Genomic DNA, 23306 nt, shown 5'->3' on the forward strand with positions numbered 1-23306 from the left:
CCATAAAAGCTAAATATTGTGTAATTTCACGTTTCACGTATTTCAGAAAGCACGCTTTAAGTAAGTGTAGACGTGAGAGCAGATGTAGCGTGTCGTAGCGCCGCATTCAATACCACTGAACTGTGTGTTTTGCTGTGCTGTTGTTCAGAACGTACAAGCACGAGCACGCTCCGAGCACAATCAGAGCCAAGCTCCTGCGGCTGTGGATTTGAAAATCGTTTTTCTGGAATAATGCAGTGGAAGCTTTGAAGCTGATCCTGAAAGGTGAGGTCAGCCATTTTCAAATCAACACATTTGCATCATCGTTTGATGAGCTCTCCAGCAGATGTCAATAAAATATTTATTCATAGGAGAAACGCCAGTGTCTTTGGAGCCTCAGAGAAAAAAAAGTCATCGAGCATCCAGTCAGATGAAGAAGCTTTTCTAGTCACAAGAGACGTGACATACAGCTAAGTATGGTGACCCATACTCAGAATTCGTTCTCTGCATTTAACCCATCCAAAGTGCACACACACAGCTGTGAACACACACACACCTGAACACACACCCGGAGCAGTGGGCAGCTATTTATGCTGCAGCGCCCGGGAAGCAGTTGGGGGGTTAAAAATATTAATATATATTTTAATATATATTAAAATATTCAAATAATTCTATCCATCAACACATCTTTAAGTTCTTAAAACTGTTGCTGTTCATCATATTAGCAAACAGTGGATGATAACATGCATGTACTAGAGCACGATTATGGGAAGTATTATGTGTACGTCTGACTAAAGAGATAACAGTCGTACGTTAGCAAAACATTCGCATGAATTCATTAATATGAACTTATGAATATATTTTATTGCTTAATATTGATATAAAATTTCACTATGAAAACTATGTAGTTTTCTGAAAGTTTTGTCATAACTTTAAATAAACCTTTCTACAATGTTGTAATATTATTTTGTACAAACTTATTTTAAACCGTTAGTACAGATATTTTTAAAATTGCAGCATCCGTGCAATCTCTATACAAGCTTTTGAAAAACATACGTTTAAAATGTTAAGCAATAATTCTAACTTTAATTGTTACCTGCCAGTGAAGAGTGTTGTGGATGGAAGCAGATTTTCCTCCTGTTTACATTCATGTAAACAACATACATTTTTATCTCATCGTCAGCTCTTTTTTTATATAATTGAGGGTTAGGGGCCTTGCCCAGAAGTGGCAGTTTGCTGGAGCTGGGTTTCAAACACACAACCTTGCAATTTGTAGTCCAACACCTTACCTTACCTTACACCAACAACTGAGCTACAACATCCTAAATAGCTGGAACACAGCGACATCTATTGGCCTTTTATTGTAACTGCAACCCTTTTTTACTTAAAAAAATTAAAAAATATATAAAAAAGGCAGACAGCATTTTCAGTTTATTCTGGTTTATTTACTGAAAACCCAGACAAAGTTATTGGTTTATTTACGTGTTCCTGTTTCTCTCGAGAAACAGATCGGGAAGAATGAAACTAAAAAACAGAAAGAACTAGTCAATGTACATCATCCTATCCAAGGTAAACTAAAACAAAAAGCAAACAAAGAGAAAGTGGAACACTCTGATATGCAGACAGACTAATGTTTGTGTATTGTGTGTATATATATATGTGTGTGTGTGTGTGTGTGTATGTATGTGTTTTCTTTTCCCTCCAAATCACTTAAGTGAAAACCGTGGTTACACAGACAAAGACTGGGACTGAAAGATGGAGAAAAGAACAGATTACAGGAGTACAGAAGAAAGACAAGGGGAAGGTTTAATAAATGTTTAAAATCAGAAAGGGTTGCTTCTCGCTGTGTATATGACTACATTGTTTTTCCGGCATGATAGAAACCACAGAGGGAGTTTTGACCCTCGATCTTGCCTTGTACTTCATCAACCGATTTGTTCACTCTTTTCTCTCTCTCTCTCTCTCTCTCCACTTTTCGGTGCTGCTCGTTCGAGCGTTCACCGTTTTTTGGGTGGGGCGGCTGTTCGGGGCGGAGTCACGGGACGCCCCGAGTTCATCCCTCCGTACTGGTACTTAGCTTTCTTCTCTGAAGGCTTCAGGATCTGAAGAGGACAAATAGAACACGATAGACAGTGACTTATTTATGAACATTCAGACTGTCGTATACTTCCTACAAATCTCCAGAAGCTTAAAGAACCTTCACCAAAGCTTTAGACTGAGACCCAGTCCAGACCTACGTCATGGATATGTGGATATAAAAAAATAAAAACGGCATTCACACGAGGAGCTTTCAAATATATCTACATCTAAAAAAAAGTCTACATGACTACACAAGACACACAAACATTTTAAAATTTCTAAAGATTCGGGACTACATCAGTTCCTCTGATTTGGATCAGAGTTTACGGTCCGTATTCCATTGTGATTCCAATATGCCAGAAAAGTGTAACGTAAAATTGTTTCTAACAATAAATCATTATACTAATCAACCCAAGTGTTTCCAAATGATGAACTCAAAATGAACTGTGTGTGTGTGGGTGTGTGTGTGTGTGTGTGTGTTATACCTGGAAGGAACACATGAGCGTTTCGTCCACACTCATCATGCCGCCGGCGTTGTCAAACTCGCCACAGTAGTTTGGAGCGGAGAACAGAGTGACCAGCTGTCTCTTGGCAAAGAACTCATACCCATCCTCCACCACCTGCAGTCATTCACACACACACACACACACACACACATACACACACACACACATACACACACACACTCTATGTTAATCTTTTACACACACTCTATGTGAAATGATTATCTCTGTCTTGGTGCTGTGTGATAACATGCTCAGCCACCAGCGCTCGCTACCTAACATCCGTTTGTTACTGAACACCTTTCGAACACGCCTTAAATCAGCAAGTCAAATTTTACGGCTAATACAAAATATTGGCTGATCCAGTCCGCTGATTAGTAAATGGGTTTAGTCTGGACACGAACCCTTTTTACCAGTACAAAAAAAAATCTAAATCAACTTCTGGGACATTTTCAATCAGTATAAACAAACAAATTATTTTATCGCCGGAAGTTGGGTAGAAAACGAGTCAGGACTCTGCTGGCTTTCAGTGTGAGACGTGTGTGTTTTCCCCTCTGTTGATAACTTTACACAAAATTTTAGTGAGTGAAGATAAAACCTTCAGACTTTAGGTGCATGAGAAAAAGCACTCGGGGCGTCTCGGGATCTCTAGAATCCCGAAGAGGTACTGATTCTAAATCCTACAGGAATCCCAGCACGGTATTTTCTAGTATTATCTATTCTAGAAATAGTTCAATTTAATTGACATACTTTTTTTTTTTTATATCTGCTTCGTCACAAAATCTATTATTAAAAGAGATATAGAACTGAAATTGAACAGAAAATTGAACCGGATAGAATTAAAAAATTAACCTGATATGAAAAAAAAAAGGAACTGAATACCAGAAATCGAATAAAATCCTTCCGAAGGTTTAGGTGTTAAGGGAGAAAGTGTGTGAGGAGAAGTCACCTGGTGCGCTCTGCAGATCAGGTCCAGATCATGGCGGTTGAGGAACTTGCTAACAACGTCGGCTCCAAAGGTGAAGGACACGCCGCGGTCGTTCTCTCCCCAGCCCTGGACGTCTTTATCCGGGTCGGACCACAGCAGGTCGCACAGCAGCCCTGCAGATCAGATCAGAAAAAAAAAGTACTTCTTTATACCACAGTGCTGTTACATGTTACTATGTTGACATTTGAAATCACCAAAACAAACACGCCCCTAACCCAAATGGGTGTCACCCCTCTTTTGATAGCTCCGACCCACACATACATACGCAACTATTATGGCGGAACCTGCTGGGGCAATAAATGAACACAATGAGTAATACTATGGTAATACAAATGTGTTTTTGTAGTGCTGTGTGTTGTACCGTGAAAGGTTTAGCTCCGTTTCACACGGAAGACGTTCAGTTCTCTCCAGTGCTGGAAAGCTGATCCTATATTAACACGGGTCCTGCTTCTTGCCGTATTGTAAGCCTTTCTTCACGTTTTGTTTTTATCCGCGATGTCAGTGTTTCAATCGCTTTCTGCTAATGTCAGACATGCGCACTGAACACTCCGCCCATATTGACAAGACACACCCCTTTCTGTTAATGTCAGACATGCGCACTGAACACTCTCTCCGCCCATATTGACAAGACACGCCCCTTTATGCTCATTGGCTACACCTTTGTTTTGTTTGTCGGCCCGACTCAGTTTTATGAAGCATTTCTCAAACATCGTGCACCCCACCTTTAATGTTAATGTTTCTGTCAAGGGTACTAACAGGAACTGGGTCTGTTTTTGTGTTGATTCAGAAACAATAAAAAAGTGTTGAAACAAATTAAAAATCATAATGACGGGCAAATCAATCGCTTGGTGTTAAATTCTGGCACGTTTTGATGAGTTCTCCTTAAGTGCTCCTTCCAGAGAGAGTGTGTACCTGTGTCAGGGACGTCTGTGGGCCTCATGATACGTCTGATCTGTTCCATGGACTGCAGGTCAGGAGACAATCCTGTAACAGAGAGCGTGGGGAATCAGTTACCTATGTTAGTTGGTTAAAAGGACACCGATTACGAGTTCCTCATCAGTCCTGAGATGTTATATATATATATATATATATATATATATATATATATATATATATATATATATATATATATATAAAAACATATATATAACATGTAAAGCGTGGTGAATTTATGGGTGTTAAAGATGTATGCGTGTTAATGATAACAATATTCCTGAGTCTGATAAACACACTGAGCAATTTGCTCAATGGAAGCCAACAGAAATCCTTTTTTTCTGTAACGATTTATATTAATAATAATAATAATAATAATAATAATGCTCCAGGCCTAAAAACCTTCATCTTCCATCAGGGTTTTCAGATATGAGTTTGGTGATTGCTGAAAAGCATCGGTGACAGTTTCCAATTAAAACCCACCTCCGTGGCAGCAGAATATTTTCTCGTCAACGATGGCAGCAATGGGTAGACAGTTGAAACAGTCGGTGAACGTCTTCCATAGTTTGATGTTGAACCGGCGCTTGCCTGCAAAAACAAAAATTTGAATCGCATAAAGACACAAATCCAGTTTAGTTAGTTGGTTTTTTGTCCACCAGGTGGCACTATTGTGTTATTTTGACTCAAATATATACTTTATCTCAGAAGTGATGCTGAAAAAATAAAATAGAGTTAAGGTCATAATGCGTGTGTGTGTGTGTGTGTGTGTGTGTACACTCGTCGTAGAAGCCGTAGATGCGATTGATGGAGGCGCACTCGTGGTTTCCTCGCAGCAGGAAGAAGTTTTCAGGATATTTGATCTTGTAGGCCAGCAGAAGGCAGATGGTCTCAAGAGACTGCTTTCCTCGGTCCACGTAATCGCCCAGGAAGAGGTAGTTCGCCTCCGGGGGAAACCCGCCGTACTCGAACAACCTCAGCAGATCTGTGTACTGACCGTGGATGTCACCTGTACACACAAGACGGCAAGATGCAGCTTGTAAAACGACGGGGTGGACAAGAACGAGACAAATTGAGGTGGAGTGACGAAGTGAGCTGAATGTGAATAAAGGTGTCGACCGATCGACGCGGTAGAGTCTGTGCGCTCCGACGTCTCAGAGGACAAACGGATAATGTCTCGTCTGCAAACCTTTCCGGTCTACGGTGTGGAAAGAAATCACATAAGAAGTAATTTAAAGAAATAAGAGCCGTGGCGTAAACAGACAGTTTTAGAAGTGCAGCGTTGTCTCATTTCCGTTCGACGGCAAATGACAGAGAGACACAGAGTTTTGTCAGACATCTTGAAAGTATTTTCTCAACCAGCATCCTCTCTGGCTGCGTGAGACATTACAAACCTTTTTTTAGGCACTTATTTTGCATCTTTATATATATTTTAAAAATCTAATCTTCAGATCTAATGGTTGTGAGGAGTACGAAGTGTGTCTGCTCACTCAAACACACCAATCATGACAGGTTTTGTTCTGTGTGTATGAGATGACATGAGGGCATTTTTATTTCAGTCTCACATCATCCTGCTGCCCAGCCCTGATACTGCAACCCTACGGGTGATGATATGTAGTTAAACCCTGACGTGTGGACACTGACCACAGATTTTGAGCGGTGCCTCCAGCTCCAACAGAATGGGTTGACTCAGGAAGATCTCTCGGGATTTAATACACAGCCCTCGCACCTCAGCCTCCGTCATCTGCACAATCTTTCCTGGGCGACATCCTCGCACTGAGAGAGTGAGAGAGAGAGAGAGAGAGAGCGAGAGACAGAGAGAGACGGAGAAAGTAAGAGGGAGAGAGAGGGAGAGAGAGAGAAAGAGAGAGAGAAAATTAAAAAGTAAATTAGTTAATTATAAATAAAAAACAAAGATGGCGATGAATAAGAGGTAATAAAAACAATGAAACATATCGTCGCTGTCGGGCGGAATCCTCGTATCTCCAAAACCATTATTTTTCAGGAAATTAAAAAAACACCGTATTTTTTTGAGTTATTAAACATTGTATCGTTAAAGTTGTTATTATACCTTATATTGCTATCATATACTGTTGTGTACCAACATTAACACAACATTTTCCCAAAGTCACGTTTTATCGGAGATACAAGCTTTATGACTTGGGAGCAGGGAGATACGAGGTTATGCTGTCATTGATAAGAACGGTACGGACACAGACGTCGCTGCTGCCAGCAGTGTTTAATAAAGTCTGCGGTTACGTTGAGCCTTTTGACAAGAGACAAGGCTTTAATAGTTAACCAAAGCTAATGACTGTAGTTACATACATCTTCCTAAACTCTATTTTAAAGGTTTAAGAGCTATAAATGATGCAATACAAAACACGATAAGCTGATTAGGCTGTCTAACAGGTGGAGATTAGTCTAATCTGCTCACAAACTTACCTTCGTGGCTCACAGGTTTCTTTCTGCACAGAAGCATTACAGCTATGGATTTTTAACAAAACAGACCTACTCAAATGTATCTAACCTAACTGTTTTCACTTGTTAGTGTCCAAAAAACAGTGTTTTACATGCACAGTGCCAAGAGAGGCATTGTCTATAAGTAGGCTGACTTAAAGTCAGTAAAATAATAATAAAAACAATAATTTAATAGTGGTATCCAAAACATTCAATTTAATTCAAATATTATATTATTAAAACATTTTAAAACATCAATGAACATGTATAATAAGCAGTAATAAATAGTAATAAATAGATATTTATACATCAATAACACAGATAAACATAGATAAAATCAGAGTTAAAGGGATAGTTCACCCAAAAAATAAAATTAATAAAGGTCAAATTATTCTTTCACTAGTTTATACGGCATGTTTACCTATAATAATGAAGCAAAAAGCCAGCCAGCTTGCTTAAAGTGATGAGCATGACGGTTGAACATAACGGTTTGCCTTGACATTGTAAGATACAATCCTATCTTATCTGCAATGCACAGGGTTTAGACCCCGTTGCAGTGGATTGTCTTGCGCTAAATTCCTGTCCTCAGACGAGCACCAGAACTAGCGGGGGCCAAGATTTTTTTTTCTTTGAGCCCCACGAAAATCACTTTAGATATCACTTTAAGACGTGTTGATTCGTTGCAACTCTTAATCTTGAGGAGAAATATGCCGCGCAGCTCTCCCGCGGAGTAAAGAAGAGGTGGAGTTACGAGGTTTCTCAGACAGTTGAAGTGTCCAATGGAGTTAAGAGATTTGCACTCAAGCTATTTTCAAGGCTTTAGATTGGTTAACAACTTGTAAAAATAACAGACCCACATGGAGACTGACCAATAGCATCGATATGTAAAAAAATATGAAATTGACAAAATTTGGACATACAAGGTTTCTGCCCGACAGCGACGATATGTCAAGTTCAATCAAAAGTGTGCAGCAACTGGATTCTCAACTCTGATTGGCTGGAAGATGTGGATTCATTTTCGTGGATTCATTTCAGCTGTAACGTAAGAGGATAAAAAACACTTCGGGCCACACCGTCGTTGGAAAAATAATCAACTCTCGGATGTATTGCATTATTTAGACAAACATTTCTAGCTTTCTAAAAGAAACCACTCAAGTTCCCCTGACAGAGGAACTGAAAATCCGAGGTTTGCAGTTTGTTACTGGACAAAATCATGTTAGCTTTTATTTTTCTTAAATGCTATCCATCGATGGAACTTTCTGGAAAAACGCTAGCGGTAATAAACACGTCGGTCGTTTGGCAAAATGGCTTCCGATCAAAATCGTCCGTACGGTGAAACACGGTAGCAGTAGCATCGTGCTCAAGGGAATGCTTTTCATCCTCAGACTCGCACTAGAGAGAAAAACCGTGTCTTTAGCTTTGACAGGAAAACGGTTTTGAAAACACGGCCAAAAACAAGAAGGTGAAGGTGAACTTCATGGAGAATCGCAGCTAATTAATCACAAAGCAATATATAAAGAAATAAACAGACTGCAGGCTGTTAAAAAGCCATGAGGTTGGTCCTCCAGCTGGAGTAAGCAGCATTTCAGTAATGTAAGCAAAACCTGAGTCGACCTCTGTGTATCTTGGAGAACGATGCAAGGCCCTGTGCAAACTTCCTGAGCAGGAGGAAAGCGATGCTGGTGTGTGAAAGTGTGAAAGCAGATGCGAATCGTATCTAATTTACAGTCCCTGTGCCGCCAAACGATACTTTCATTTCACTATAAATCATAAGGATTTCCCTCTACCATGTATCACGGAGTGGTTTTACATCTCACGCGACTTCCTACATGAAGCTAAACGTTTTTGATTGGTCCGAATAGTTAAGAACTTAAGCAGAGAGACGATATTTGAAAGAAGCCGCACGTCACACATCGCGTTATTACGGCTTTACTGAATATGACTGATGTATATTTGACGTTTGTACTCGGCTCCGTAAATATGTAGAAAACACTCGAGACGACAAAATGCATGCTCATAAAATAAAAGACAAAAACAAAAAGGTGATAAAAGTTACTCGTCTTTTTATTTTTGTTCAAAGACAGAAATTTGGCAAAAGTAGTCATTAAAAAAATTGCCATGAAATGAAGTGTATATCCGTCATATGGAGCAAAAAAGCTGACAAAAGTATTGAAAAATGAATAAATAAATAAATAAATAAGCCCCTCTAAGAGTAAGAATTGCCTTTATACATACTGTATATGATACTAAATGATACATTTATACAATAAACTACAAAAAAAATCTTTTTTTATATATATATATATTCAGGGTTTCCCGCAGCACTTTGCAGTTTGGGCGGCCCGCCTAAGCTGGGAAACCCTACCGCCTTAACTAGGTCGTCCAGAAAAAAAAAATTCCGCTGCACAAAAGGCCGTGATGTGCATCTCGGAGAATAGCGCTTCACACCGCGAGCGGGCACGCGTGCCACACGGCCGAAATTAGAGAAAGACGTGGTCCGTCACTGTCTGGAGGATAACAGTGAGAACTGTAAGTGGACTTATGTTTTGGGTTTATTTAAGCCTGTTGTTGTATTAGTCTATAGTTCTTGCAAATTTAAAGTTAGCTGGTGATTTTGTTGTTTGAGTTCTTCACCTGCTAGCTAGGTTGCACGTGCCTGTTTTTAATAATTGTTAAAAGTAGTACAGAGTCTGTGGTCTATGTCACAAAGAAGCCCTGTCCCCCGCCCAATCCTACCGCCTTAACTAACAACTTTTCTGCGTGAAACCCTGATGTATGAGTTATATGAAAATTTAGACTATATTATCTACATTATTTTTAACAAATAGGACTTTTGTTCGTTTCAATAAAATGATTTAATATAATAAAATGATATCACAGTATATCAGAAAATATGTTGTGACGTACAGTAATTTATCACGAGGAGGATATTATATCGTTGTGTCCAATTTTACCGGCTTGACCCTGAAGCGGAGATAAACTTAGACGTAGATATGTACAGTATGGATTCCTGTTTGCCTGACACTTATAGCACCTGTCCACACACACACACACACACACACACACACACACACACACACACACATAGAAGTGAGAGCATTTACTGGGCATCTAAGGATCAGTTAGCAGTAAATTAGACCTGATATAGAGCAGAGACTACAGCACTTCACACCACCTGGATGAAGTTACACTGACTGTACACACACACACACACACAAAGCCATCAATCTATTTACAACATGAATGTATTTCATGGTGAACGAGAAAATAAAACTAAACACAAGCACATACAACTCCAAGTTTGTGCACTCCCACTAAACACCATAGACTCTCTCTCTCTCTCTCTCTCTCTCTCTCTCTCTCTCTCTCTCCCTCTCTCTCATGCACACACAGCTGTAAAGGCATACATGCATACACTCAAACACACATTCACTCACATACACCCGTGGACTGTACCAAGTAACAGAAGGCGGGGTGTCGATGCTTTTCTGAGCGTTTTGCCCTCTGCTCCTCTCCAGGATTCTTCTCTGTATTTCCACAAAGGAAAATCTCCATGGCAACAGAATCAGGTGAGGAGAGGTGAGGGGCATCGTGATCGGCGGCTTTCTTTGTCTCAAAAATGTGACTAGCTGACAGATCCATAAACACGTCACCCCTTCATCGTGTATAATTTTACTTGTCAATGTACTTTTATTACTATTATTATTTTATTATTATATTATTTTATCTGTTTATTTTGTATTTTTTAATCGTGTTTGATGTTTATTATATAATTAAATGTATAGGTTTGTTAAAGTAAATTAAAAAAAAAATTATTCCTTAAATAACCTAATTATTATTTTGAAACCATCATAATTTATATAATATTTTAAAATGTATTATTTTGAATCCTCAGATAAACAACAGATCAAATACTGAGGTAGTAGTGGGTTTGTGTGTGTGTGTGTTTGTGTGTGTGCGTGTCTGTGTGTGCGTGTGTGTGGTCTCAAGAGGTAGTGTGTAATTTAAAGATTTAAAGGTTTGAAGATTTTAAACACAACCCCATGTCTTTGTATTGTCTATAGGAGAAGGACAGGAAGAGAGATGCATCATCTATGTACTTTTAGATCAAAAGTGAAGGGGTTAGTTTAGAGAGAGAGAGAGAGAGAGAGAGAGAGAGAGAGAGACAGAGACAGAGAGAGAGAGAGAGAGAGAGAGAGAGAGAGAGAGAGACAGAGACAGAGAGAGACAGAGACAGAGAGACACAGTGTCCTCTCTGGTTCTCCTTTATGCCAAACTAAAACACTGCAGTGCAGATTGTTGGCCTCCGCCTGCCCTCTTGCTCTTCCCTTCTTTTTCTTCATCTCTCTCTCTCTCTCTCTCTCTCTCTCTCTCTCTATCTATCTCTCTCTCTCTCTCTTGGGGTCATTGCAACACTTCAAAGCACATCAGGTTTTATTCTTTACAGGTATTTTTATTTGTTTATGTTTCCCTAAACTGCTTTCAACAGGAATCTCAGGAAATTTTGGAGGTTTATGATGAGGATTAAGAACAATGACTTTTAAATAAAACACACAACATGTGAGAGTCTGCACACTAATCTCTCTCTCTCACACACACACACACACACGCACAGTTCATGATTACACAGTTTCTCTCAATAAAACAACATTCCTTGTTATAAATACGTGCTAGAAACGTTGTCGTTGTCACCTCCTAATCTAAAACTTTAAAACTGACCCAAAAAGTGCAATAAAACAAAATATAGCGATCAGAAGGGTCCAAGCACTTTCTATAATTATTGTCCCACCCAACATGTGGCCAGTATCTGCATGAAACATCAACAGAAAGCTAAAGGCACCCAGGAGAGAGTGAAATCCACACCATTTGTACTGTCTTAGCAGAGAATGATGATAATAATAATAATAGTAATAAAAAAAAAAAATAATAATAATAAAAATAAAAATAATAAATATACTACTACTACTACCACTACTACTACTAATAATAATAATAATTATTATTATTATTATAATTACTATTACAAAATTTTCACTTCCTTCTAATCAACAATAAAAAAATCCAGCTGTTGTATATGATAAACTAAGAGTGGCAGCAGAGTTAACGGGACGTATTTGCACATCACCTGGCTGAGATAATGACTGAGCACTAGTGATGGAGTTTGGCACGGACGAACCATGTGGCCTGTTTTTCAGGCAGTGCCGTTCGAGACCGTGTACTTGTCACTGACAAAAGAAAAGAAAAAAGCCTGCAAAACCAGCACGAGGACAAGTTGAGCACCTTACTGAGCACCTGCGCGTTATACCTGTAACTCAGTGTGCAAACATTCCACAGGAAACACATTCACAGCAGATTTAAGATATGTGAGAGAGTGTAAGGGAGTAAACGTGAGAGAGAAGGAAGAACGGAGTTGTTTATTTGTATGAATGACTCCCTCCGAAAACTACGCCATATATGGGCATAGACAGAGAGAGGAAGAACGACAAAAGACACACACACACACAGTGTTGGTGTTTATTTTAACTCCATCTTGAAATGCATTAAATAAATTTCTACTATGATCACCGACCCACGGTATAATGAGTGTGGTGGAGTCGACGGTGGTATTACAAAGGACTAAAGTACCTCAGCTTCGCTCTGTTTAAGTAGAGATGTTCACACCGTGTGATTCTGCATGATACAGGTGTCCACTTTAGGTGAGTTGGAGCTTAAACCTTGATGACGGCACTAATTGAAGACGCAAGAAGTGATCGTGCATGAATTTCTCTTAATGGCAAATGCTGAATTATAAGAAAAGAAGAAGAAGTAAATAAACTTGTTAAATGGAGAGTTTTGAGAATGTTTTAATTTTCTTTGTCTTAAACCACAGCCATTTCATTAAAATGTCAGTTCATTAAATGTAACTTTTAATAAATACAAGTATAACGTTATTTAATAAAGGAATCAGAAGGGTCGCAGCTTATATGTGTGTGTGTGTATGTGTGTGTGTGTGTTTCTCTAAAACTTTTACAGATGACCTCTGAAATATTTATATTTAATGACTATGAGCATACTTGCACAACTTGTGCGCACACACACACACACACACACACACACACACACACACACACACACACACACACACACACAGAAAAACACAGTGGAAAACTGTGACCCTTCCTCTGGCTTGTGGCATCTGAAAATGGAAGCAAATGGAGAAGGCCTTTTCACTGTTTATGGAGTACACACTGAATATGTCTCATTGTGTGTGTGTGTGTGTGTGTGTGTGTGTGTGTGTGTGTGTGTGTGTGTGTGTGTGTTTGTGTGTGTGTGAGAGAGAGTTTCTTGGACTAAAGGCATTATGTTGCATTCTGGTGCCAGCTCTGGTGCCAGGAAGGAAAAAACAGCACGTAACACACACACACACACACACACACACACACACACACACACACACACACACACACACACACAAACCTTTAGTAAGAATTTAAACAGACTAATCCATTGTACTTAAATGCTGAGTATAACGGACTGAATCGCTGCTACACTGAAATTCAATACACGACATTTTTATTTATTGGGAGAAAAAAAATCTACGTGTTGTAATGATGGACATTAAATCACATGGCGGGTGTGACCTACATGACCTTGCGTCTCCTGCTGTAATCTTTTTACACAGCGAAAAAAAATTTTCTACTTTGTGTAAGAAAGTGATGCGCAATCGTCACACACATCCACTTTTCGCTAACGAAAGAGCACTTTATATGAAATAATCTACAACGTCATTGTTGTGCAACCTGCAGTGGCCTGAGCGTCACGCTCGTGTTCAGCCATGTCGTAATTACAGTACCGGCTTCAGATAACGTAAGACTCATGTATGGGTGAATGAGTTAGTTGCCTGTAGGGAGAGTGTGAGTTTGAATCCTCACAATGCTGCGGCTATCCGTCACTCAGGTCAGAGTCACAGTAGCCAATCGTGGTTGTCTGTGAGCTCGGGCTAAGCGGAAGAGTGCGTCGTCATCGCACCGGATGCGTTTCTGAAGAGTTTTATGCTTCTGGAAAACCACGTCCGTTCTACGAGAAGGATGAAGGGCCCGTTCTGTGTGTTAAACGTTCCTAAGTGTTTTCATTATGAGTCATTTTGGTAAACAATTACGACGCTCATGTTCATTATCCTAAACACCCACACACTTACTGCATAGTTTACAATTTGTGTTTTATGGTTTGGTTTTACAGCCATAGCTAATTGGCAGGATGGAGAATGGGTGCAATAACACGTACACAAAAAGAGAGAGAGAGACACAGAGAGAGAGAGAGAGAGAGAGAGAGAGAGAGAGAGAGAGAGAGAGAGAGAGAGAGAGAGAGACGACAACAGAGGTGCTGTTGTTTTATAATCTGCAAAGGGCTAATGAGCTAAAATATGAACAATCCCACAAAACACACACACACACACACACAAACAAACACACACTCACACACACTCACACAGAGCTCCATTAAAGGTAATGAAATCCAGAGGCGAGGTGGGTGGAAATAAGAAAGAATTTGTGTGCTGCAAAAACATGCAGTTCTTTCACAACCTGGTTTTAAAAAGATGAACACGTTTATTCGCACATTTATCCATCCTCAGCGTAGCCCTTCGTATTGTGTCATCACAACGGGTGTCATTTTTTTACATAAGTCCAGGATGTGAAATCTTATCATACTGACATTACATCAATAAAACAGTGCAGAGTTTGCTGTGTTTTCTGTGTGATGGACATATGACGCAACTTCCTGTCGATTCAGACGGCACACTTCAACCTAGACCTTGTAGTTTGTATTAGTATTCTTCTTTTTTTTGAAAGGTGAAGCCAACATTTGCATGAATGATGTCTGTAATCTAGATTTAATTAATCAGCGCTTAAGCGTATAGAGACGTATAGGATAAAAAAACGAGTCGCAGAAGTAGGGGATCTGCAAATAGCGCAAAAGTAGAAAAAAAGATGGGAAAACTTTTTAAAAGTATGTGTTTGTGTGACTCTTCCTAAAGGTCTATCCCTTAAACACTGATCCGGCTTTGTTGTCTTCATGTCTTAAGACTTCTGACTTGGAGGAGCCGGATCAGGTCTTTTTGAGCTTGGATCAGAGAACCACAAGCACGTATACATGTCCCATGGAACTTTCTGCTATAAAAGTCTAACCTACACACCTGCTCGATCCCAACAGCTCGAGTCTCGGAGTGGGATCTTCATGCCTTTAATATGAGGAAGTGGCTGAATGTATAGTGCACAAAAAAGCACATCGTGAATCTTTCTCGCTTGGGCCTCGGGTGGCGTGTGAGCTGTCGCTGTCACTAAACAGCAAAGCAGATATTACTAACAGAGACAGCTGTGCTTGCTGACATTTACATGGAGAGAGAGAGAGAGAGAGAGAGAGAGAGAGAGAGAGAGAGAGAGAGAGAGAGAGGGAGAGAGAGACAGAAAGAGAGAGAAAGAGAGAGAGAGAGAGAGACAGAGAGAGAGACAGAGAGAGAGAGAAAGAGAGAGAAAAAGAGAGAGCGAGCGAGAGAGACAGAGAGAGAGAGAGAGAGAGAGAGAGAGAGAGAGAGAGAGAGAGAGAGAGAGGGAACAAGAGGAAAAGTCAGTCCTGTCTCTACTATGGTTGCCAAATAATATTTTTTGACATGCAGGCAAAACATTACAGGTGAAGTGAATAACATTGATTATGTCGTTATGATGAGGTTGGATATATGACGTTCTCAAAGTTGATGTGATGGAAGGAGGAATGATGGGGTGATCTGAATGATGGGGGAGGTTTAGTGTACAAATATACCCCTTCACAGCAGTGGTATCCTCTGATGTCAGTGTCCTCTTCCAGCCGGACGATGTTCCCTGCTATGCTGCTTATTAGTTCGGAAATGAGTTCAGGAGCACAACAAAGAGTTCCAGGTGTTGTTTTGGCCTACGAGTTCACCAGATCTCGATCAGATCAAGCGTCCGTTGGAGGCAACTTATAAGATGTCTTGGTGGCAGATTTATAGCATACAAGGTCTTGTCCGTGTCTCACACAGTATCATGCAGGTGGTCTTTATATTACTGCTGATTGCTGTAGCAGTCAGATATAAAACTGGTCTTAACTTTTTTTAACTTATTCTACTTGATGATATTAAGTTGGTCCTAGAATGCATTAATGTTACAAAGCCTACGTAGCGAGCACATACAGTGAATACTGGATACTTTGAAAACTAAATTATAATAACTCAAAGTAACAGGACTGAAGTAACTTAACTGGGGATAAAAAAAAGTCAACTCTGCGTCTATGACATTTATAAAGCATACTTTTTGGGTGAAGTTTAAAGATTTTTACTAAAAAACTTTTGCTATTCGATTCAACTGAAACGTGGTTCTGAGATCATTTCTTATTTTACGGTATTTAATTTCCTTCTGGATCGGTCGTGTCCGTATTACTCCATCTTCCTTTGAGAAGATTACAAGCCAAAAGACCAACGCTTATTTTAGTCCGCTGTATGGGAGAGATTTTCTACGCAGGTGTCGTGGTTTTGTCGTATTTAGTCTTGTAGCGCATGCGTCGGTGACCTTTTCCAGATATTAAACACCTCCCGAGTCATAAAATAAAAAATAAATGCTTATAAATTCTGCTGAGTAACATGACCCTCTGTCTCTTCTGCAAAAGAACAGAAGCGTCACGATGCCGTAACACGTCTATTCAAGCTCCCATAAAATGGCCTGTTTATTTATTCAGCAGTCGAGAGCGCTGAGAGTGTAAACAGTGGTGTCAGATAGAGCTGCTGCTGGACGCTTGTTGTCCCCAAGAGGCGCTTATTCTTGTTAAAGTCCCAGAAAAGCTATGAGACGCACTTCTGTGCTCGTTACAATGAACAGAGAGAGAGAAGGGCTGAAGCTTAACTACCGCAGCCATTTAGAAAGCAGAATGGAAAACGTCTCGGGCCTGACGAGAGAAAGAGTGAAAGCACTCCTACGCTGATGTGGGTGGACCGGGCACCATGGAGGCGTGACATTTGAAATGCTGGTGCGGTGGTATTTTCCAGTGTACTCGGGTGCTGTCTTGGTACTGACGTTAGTGCAAACACTGTAACTAGACTTCATTATAAAAAAATGTGTTTGGAATATAAAGCATCTGGCTAGCTGTAGCATCCAAAAAAACAGATATCTGGTACTTTCTGGTACTAAATATTTTGCCTACTGATGCCATTTGACTGATATTGCAATGGACCAACCACAGATTTTTCCCTGAGAATGTCAGCAAACTCACATCACAAATAACTAAAAAACACTGTCATCCATGCTGTAATATTTGCTCTTCGATTCAGTGACTACACCTTTCTCTAAAAAAGCTTACGATATGTAGGGTTGGGAACCGAGAACCGGTTCTTATTCTGTTTTTTAACAGGAACCGGAACCGCACGGAATCTTTAAGTTTCGGTTCCAAATGCGGTTCCGATGCAATGCCGGGCAAAGCGTTGGGAGCGGTCACTTTAAATAGCCATGTCTAACCTCATGAATATTCATTGTTTTACAGTCACGCAACCAAATTAACGCAGCTTACGACAGAAATCAGTCACTCGCGCTGCTGTGCTGAGGTACGCTTTGTGTTAAACATGTCTAAAAGAAAGTCTAAAGTGTGGATTAATTTCCAAAGCTACAACAATGAAGCAAATCTCCCCCCTTCTGAGAGGGTTTTCTCCACCGCTGGAGATACAATAAGCCAGGAAAGGTCTCATCTTCTCCCAGAGAAAGCAGACATGTTAATTTTTCTTCAGAAAAATTGCTAACTGTTTTGCTAAGTTGTAATTCTGGATGTTAAATTTGATGTTGGATTTATTTGAATTTAAATTGATATGAATTGAAATGCTCTGTTTAAAATATTTAAAGAGTGATTAATAAACACAAATGGAATTGTTTAAGTATTGTGCATTATTATGGAATCGGAATCAGAACCGGGATACGTAAGACAGAACTGGAACCGGAATGGGAACCGGAAAATTCCTTTTGATACCCAACCCTAACAATATGTGCTAGCTGCAACATCGGCTAGCGTGTTTCGATTCTGAATCTTGTGGCCAGAAAAGTATACAAAACTTATCGAACGCTCTGTGAGCCAAGGATCTTTATAACTGCTTTTGCGAGAAGAAAAACCCAAGCGATCTACGCTAAACATATATGTCTTACTGTCTTTAAAGTGCCTTGAATGGACCGAAATGAAACAGACGATCCACAACAAAGAACTTCCAGCAAAACCGTTGTGTTGCATTATGACTCAGTGTTCTTCGACATGACCTCCTTTAATGATGACAGTCATAACAGACTCTTTTCCAATGCAAGGAAAAGCATACAGAGAAGTGGCTATTTTAAGACCCCTTACTTTCCAGCGTAGGGTTGACGCCTAGGTTGTGTCCAAATAAGGCTCGGCGTGAAAGAAAGCGACTGTACCTCTCTCTCTCTCTCTCTCTCGTCGTCTCAAGGGTCCCTGTGGAGTGCTGAAGGTCACTCTGGCGCTCATGCTACTGCTCAAAACCATCGACTGGCATCAGATTAATGTTTGCACACAACACAAAAGACACGTGAGCATGCAGATATGCGACCATTTCTGCTTTAGATCTAAGAGTGCTGCACTAAATCTTACAGTACAGTAAGAACCATCACAGTTTCCAGCATCATTTATTTTGAATGTACAGATTTTGGAGTAAAGTGTCAGACAGTTGTAGAGAAAAAAAAATCTCTACACGCTTGCATTTAGAAGTAAAAATAATACAAACCATGCTTTTCAGGACCTGGGTTCCTGGGTTGTCAAAAACTGTCTGTTGTCTAGCTTCCAGAGACTTAATAATAGTATGCTTTTCTCTCACAACTGTTTTCTAGCATAACATCACGTCTGAGTGAAGACTCTTTCCACCGCTGTCTGGTCAACAGGATTACTGGTTTGCTTCGTCACGAGATGAACTGATTCAATTCCCCCAACATGTTAAGGATACGTTAGAAGCCTTTGTCCCAAAGGGAACAAAAAAAAAATGATGTTCAGTACAGTGTGTAAATGTTTAAGTGTGTGCCAAACCGAACTAAACCTCCTGCCAAATTTTAAAAAAGTCTGTTCCGTATTTTTCCTTCTTATCCATAAATCTATGTCAACTAATGCCAGTTACCCAAAAACTACCAAGCGCATTCACAAGACTGCTAATTTACAATTAGCCATGCCATTAAAAAACTCCATAAAAGGAAAAGAGCGGTGAAAGAGAACCTCCTAATCTTGACATGTGCTAAATCATCCACTAATGCAGCTCAGCCTCTCCAGAGCTTTAGCTAGTGCCAAACTCTAACTTGTTTACTTTACCCTAACTGAACGAATAAAACTGCAGTAGCTCATAATCCATAATCTACAACTCAAACTCAGGCTCTTGATCGATAAGAATTATGAATGAACTGGATTTTCTTTAACACTGAGTAAATGCTACTACAAATAATTTGCTAAATACTTGTGTCATAACCAGATTTAGACATGAGGAATACTTTGTGTGTGTAAGATTTTGCATTTATATTTTGATTAATTATTTATTACAACTCCATTACTGTTTGATTACTGATTTATTATTCAGATTATTACTCCAAAGTGTAGCTACACTGTCGCCTAGTTACCTGACGTGCTAATGCTAGCTGGTTTAGCTAACAGTAATTTAAAAGTTGCTCTCTTAGCACTCCGGAAACAGTTGAACAAACTGCTAACAATCAAAATGTGGTTAACGCTCCACGGTTGTGCGTCTAGTCGATGAACCGTCCTGAAGAGAACTTTCTCTCCCCTGGTGATATATGAAACATTATCTTTCGCGAATACGACAAACAGGAAGTTATGAAGCGTAAGCACTTTCTGACGAATCTGAATGTGATGTACAGATAATAACGACTAATCGTGTGCCAGGAATATATTTTTATATAGCAGTAATAAGTTTACAAGCTCATAACATCCAACAAAATAGTCAACAGAATTTCACTCGGGTTGCTTTTATCCATGTCTAACTTTTAGAATTGTGTACTGTTAAACACCGGATGAAAGCTCAGCATAAATAAATTCGATGTATAGAATTGTGAAATAGTGATTTGTTTTGTTTTGATCACAACCAGTAATACAGGTATGAATCAGATTAACACCAGACTGATGGATGATGCAATCCCTTACTCAGCATGAAAAACCATGATTAAAATTTAATAAACTGTTAAGAATGCACACACACACACACACACACACACTCCTGAACCTTGCATCTAAAGCAATTCCTTAGGAATACATACCTTGTGTTAGAAGCCCTGTGGGACGCAACACCAATTCCGACTTTCTCGCCTGCGATAATGTATTTGTTGTTTTTGTCACGCTAGCTTAAAAATGCAGAGGATTTAAACTGTATGAATAAAAACAAAGAAGACAAAAGAAAAGAAGAAAGAAAAAACCCTCACAAACACGAACAAATAATATAGCAGGACTTCTTTTCTCCTTCACTGATTTTTAGCAATTTTTGACTTTAAAAAACAAAACAAACAAACAAACAAACAAAAAACCCATAGTCATCATGTTTTGACATCAGCAAATATATTAAGGGTCATTAATCTCCATGGTAACAGAAAAAAGTCTCTTTAATCATGTTCGAATAATGTTAAAGGTAAGCACCGTTTGCAAAACAAATTAAAAAAGTTCATTAACGTATGTTTCCTTGTCTCTTTCTTACTGATCGCGGTTATGTTTGTTTCACGAATTTCTTGATTTTAACTTCTCGAGTCTCTTTCCGTAACGTGTCAGTAAAGAACCCGTCTATTTCTCTGCGCAGCGTTCTACACCTTTACTAAAAGCATGACTGGGCATCTTCTCGATATACTACTCGATCTATTCCCACAGTTGTGTCCAGTGTCTGTGTGTTTTTAAGTGCTGGGGCAGTTATTATATTATATTTCTATCTACTTAACCCCCTGCAAGTCAGGGACTAAAAATAGGTTTCTTTTGAGGCTCTTTAATGCATTAAGTATGCCACTGTTCATATGCCAGGGGTCCTCAGATATTTTTACTACATCTGTTGTCAAAGTATCCGAAAATAAAATGTGAACAAACCCAAAAACATTTCTTCTGATTTCGGTTTCATGCGTAATGACAGAGCTATGAGGGCGAATGCATTGAGAACACCTTCTTTTTCACCATCTATAATAAAACCAAGCATAGAGACCAGCCCGTTCTCCACACTCATGGCCGTACATTAGCTTATAACCAGTTATAACTACACACAGATATCCAAAGAATCCAAAGAACATGTCAAATAATCATTTTCATCTTAATATCAATTCGATTCACCAATTATAACAAATCTAATCATCAATACCAGACAGTAATAATCGTTATGACCAGTTATAACACCGCTAATCCTGACAAAACCTTTAAAAACCTTAAAATGTTTCCTTACCAAACCTTTTAAAAAGTTATAGCATATAACTATCTTTCAGGCCAGTTATAATCAATGAATTCTTTTTACCAGTTATAACATTTCCCAACCATTCCAACAAGTTATAATCAGTTATAACCAGTTATCAACAAAAACAGTTATACTTGTTAATCACTTTTATATCAAACATTTTCACCAGTTGTAAGTGGTAAGATGGACTGGTGTTGTTGTGACCAGTTCTACCAGTTTACCAAGTCTTTTCACCTTCTCTAACAATACTGAATGTTCATAACAGTTATAACTCCACCATGAGTTATAACAAGACTAATCCTTCTGACCAGTTATAAAAATACCAGTTTTTCTTATCAGTTATCACATCTCTAAACCTCTTTACCAGATATAACCCAATCCTGACTACTTATAAAGATACAAATCCACCTGGCCAAATATAATAACGATCCTTCTTATCAGTTATAACATCACCAGTCAGCTTTAACAGTTATAACACCAATGTTTATAATTTTATAACCAACCCTAGTTATTACACTGCTATCACTTCTGCCCAGATATATTAACATGCTGTAGTGTTGTTATAACAAGTTATAACCACTTTTCAACAGTAACAAACTATTATACAGTTAACGATATTAATCACATCACTAGTTATAACACAAACCCTTTCACCAGTTATAACCTATTCCCTTTTACACCTAGTTATAACAATGCATACAATGCATTTTTTACCCAGATATATGAACACGCTTTAATGTTGTTATAACCAGTTATAACCACTTTTCAACAGTAACAAACTAGCATACAGTTAACGATATTAATCACTTCACTAGTTATAACACAAATCATTTCACCAGGTATAACCTATTCCCTTTTACACCTAGTTAAAACAATGCAAACAATGCATTTTATTTACCCAGATATATCAACACGCTGTAGCTTTGTTATAAACAGTTATAACCACTTTTCAACAGTAACAAACTATCACACAGTTAAGTAATAACAATAGTACCACCTAGTTATAACAATGCAAACAATGCATTTTATTTACCCAGATATATATGAACACGCTGTAGTGTTGTTATAACCAGTTATAACCACTTTTCAACAGTAACAAACTATCATACAGTTAACGACATTAATCCCGTCACTAGTTATAACACAAACCCTTTCACCAGTTATAACAATGCAAACAATGTATTTTTATACCCAGACATATGAACACGATGTAGCGTTGTTATAACCTGTTATAACCACTTTTCAACAGTAACAAACTATAACACAGTTAAGTTATAACAATGGTACCACCTAGTTATAACAACAAAAGCTTCACTAATGCCAGTAAAATATATAAACAATCCAAAACGATTTGAATATGACTGTAATAAGGCATTGTACAAAGAAGTTAGGAGTGTTTGTAGCTTTATAGACGTGTTTACTGTGTTTATTTTACACTATACGGGTTTACTGTGGTGTTTATTCCATTCCTGTCGCTCCCCAACAACAAACAACAACAACCAACAGCTAACAAACCCACAATGGCGCAGATAATAATAAAGACGCTGTTTTCTTTGTGTGGTGTTTTATTCCATGCGAAACATCCTCTATAAAGCAGAGATGTCTGAGCTGAAAGGTGTGACCGACATGTTAGTTGTTCTTCCCAAAAAAGAAAGAGGCCTTTTGGAGAGAAAACAAAACACACACAAGATAACTATCTATTCTGTGGATGGATTTCCTCGATAACCCTTTGGGAAACACGCTAAAGTGGTTAAATATAGATATAAGGGAGACAACTTACCCTCTAAAAGCCTGGAGATGAGCGAATCGACGTCCAGTTCCCCCTCCGCCATGTTTGAAGGGTGTTCGCTATAGAGGCTTTTTTTGCGCCTTGGGTAGAGCAAGGGACGCACACGCACACGCACACATGCGCGCTCCTGTG

General features: G+C 39.0%; 1 protein-coding gene across 1 annotated transcript; it reads right to left on the reverse strand.

Annotated features, from left to right (window-relative positions):
- Positions 1 to 1402: 1402 nt before the first annotated feature.
- Positions 1403 to 23306, reverse strand: LOC132841750 (serine/threonine-protein phosphatase PP1-beta catalytic subunit). Its single transcript, XM_060864239.1, has 8 exons — positions 23166 to 23306; positions 6124 to 6255; positions 5258 to 5488; positions 4966 to 5070; positions 4462 to 4533; positions 3511 to 3662; positions 2544 to 2678; positions 1403 to 2081 (listed from the first exon to the last, which is right to left on the reverse strand). The coding sequence occupies exons 1-8, from the start codon at positions 23215 to 23217 to the stop codon at positions 1977 to 1979; spliced, it is 984 nt and encodes a 327-aa protein (XP_060720222.1). The 5' UTR covers positions 23218 to 23306; the 3' UTR covers positions 1403 to 1976.

The sequence above is a fragment of the Tachysurus vachellii genome, chromosome 2, assembly GCF_030014155.1.
Source record: "Tachysurus vachellii isolate PV-2020 chromosome 2, HZAU_Pvac_v1, whole genome shotgun sequence".
In the NCBI taxonomy this organism is placed as follows: Eukaryota; Metazoa; Chordata; class Actinopteri; order Siluriformes; family Bagridae; genus Tachysurus; species Tachysurus vachellii.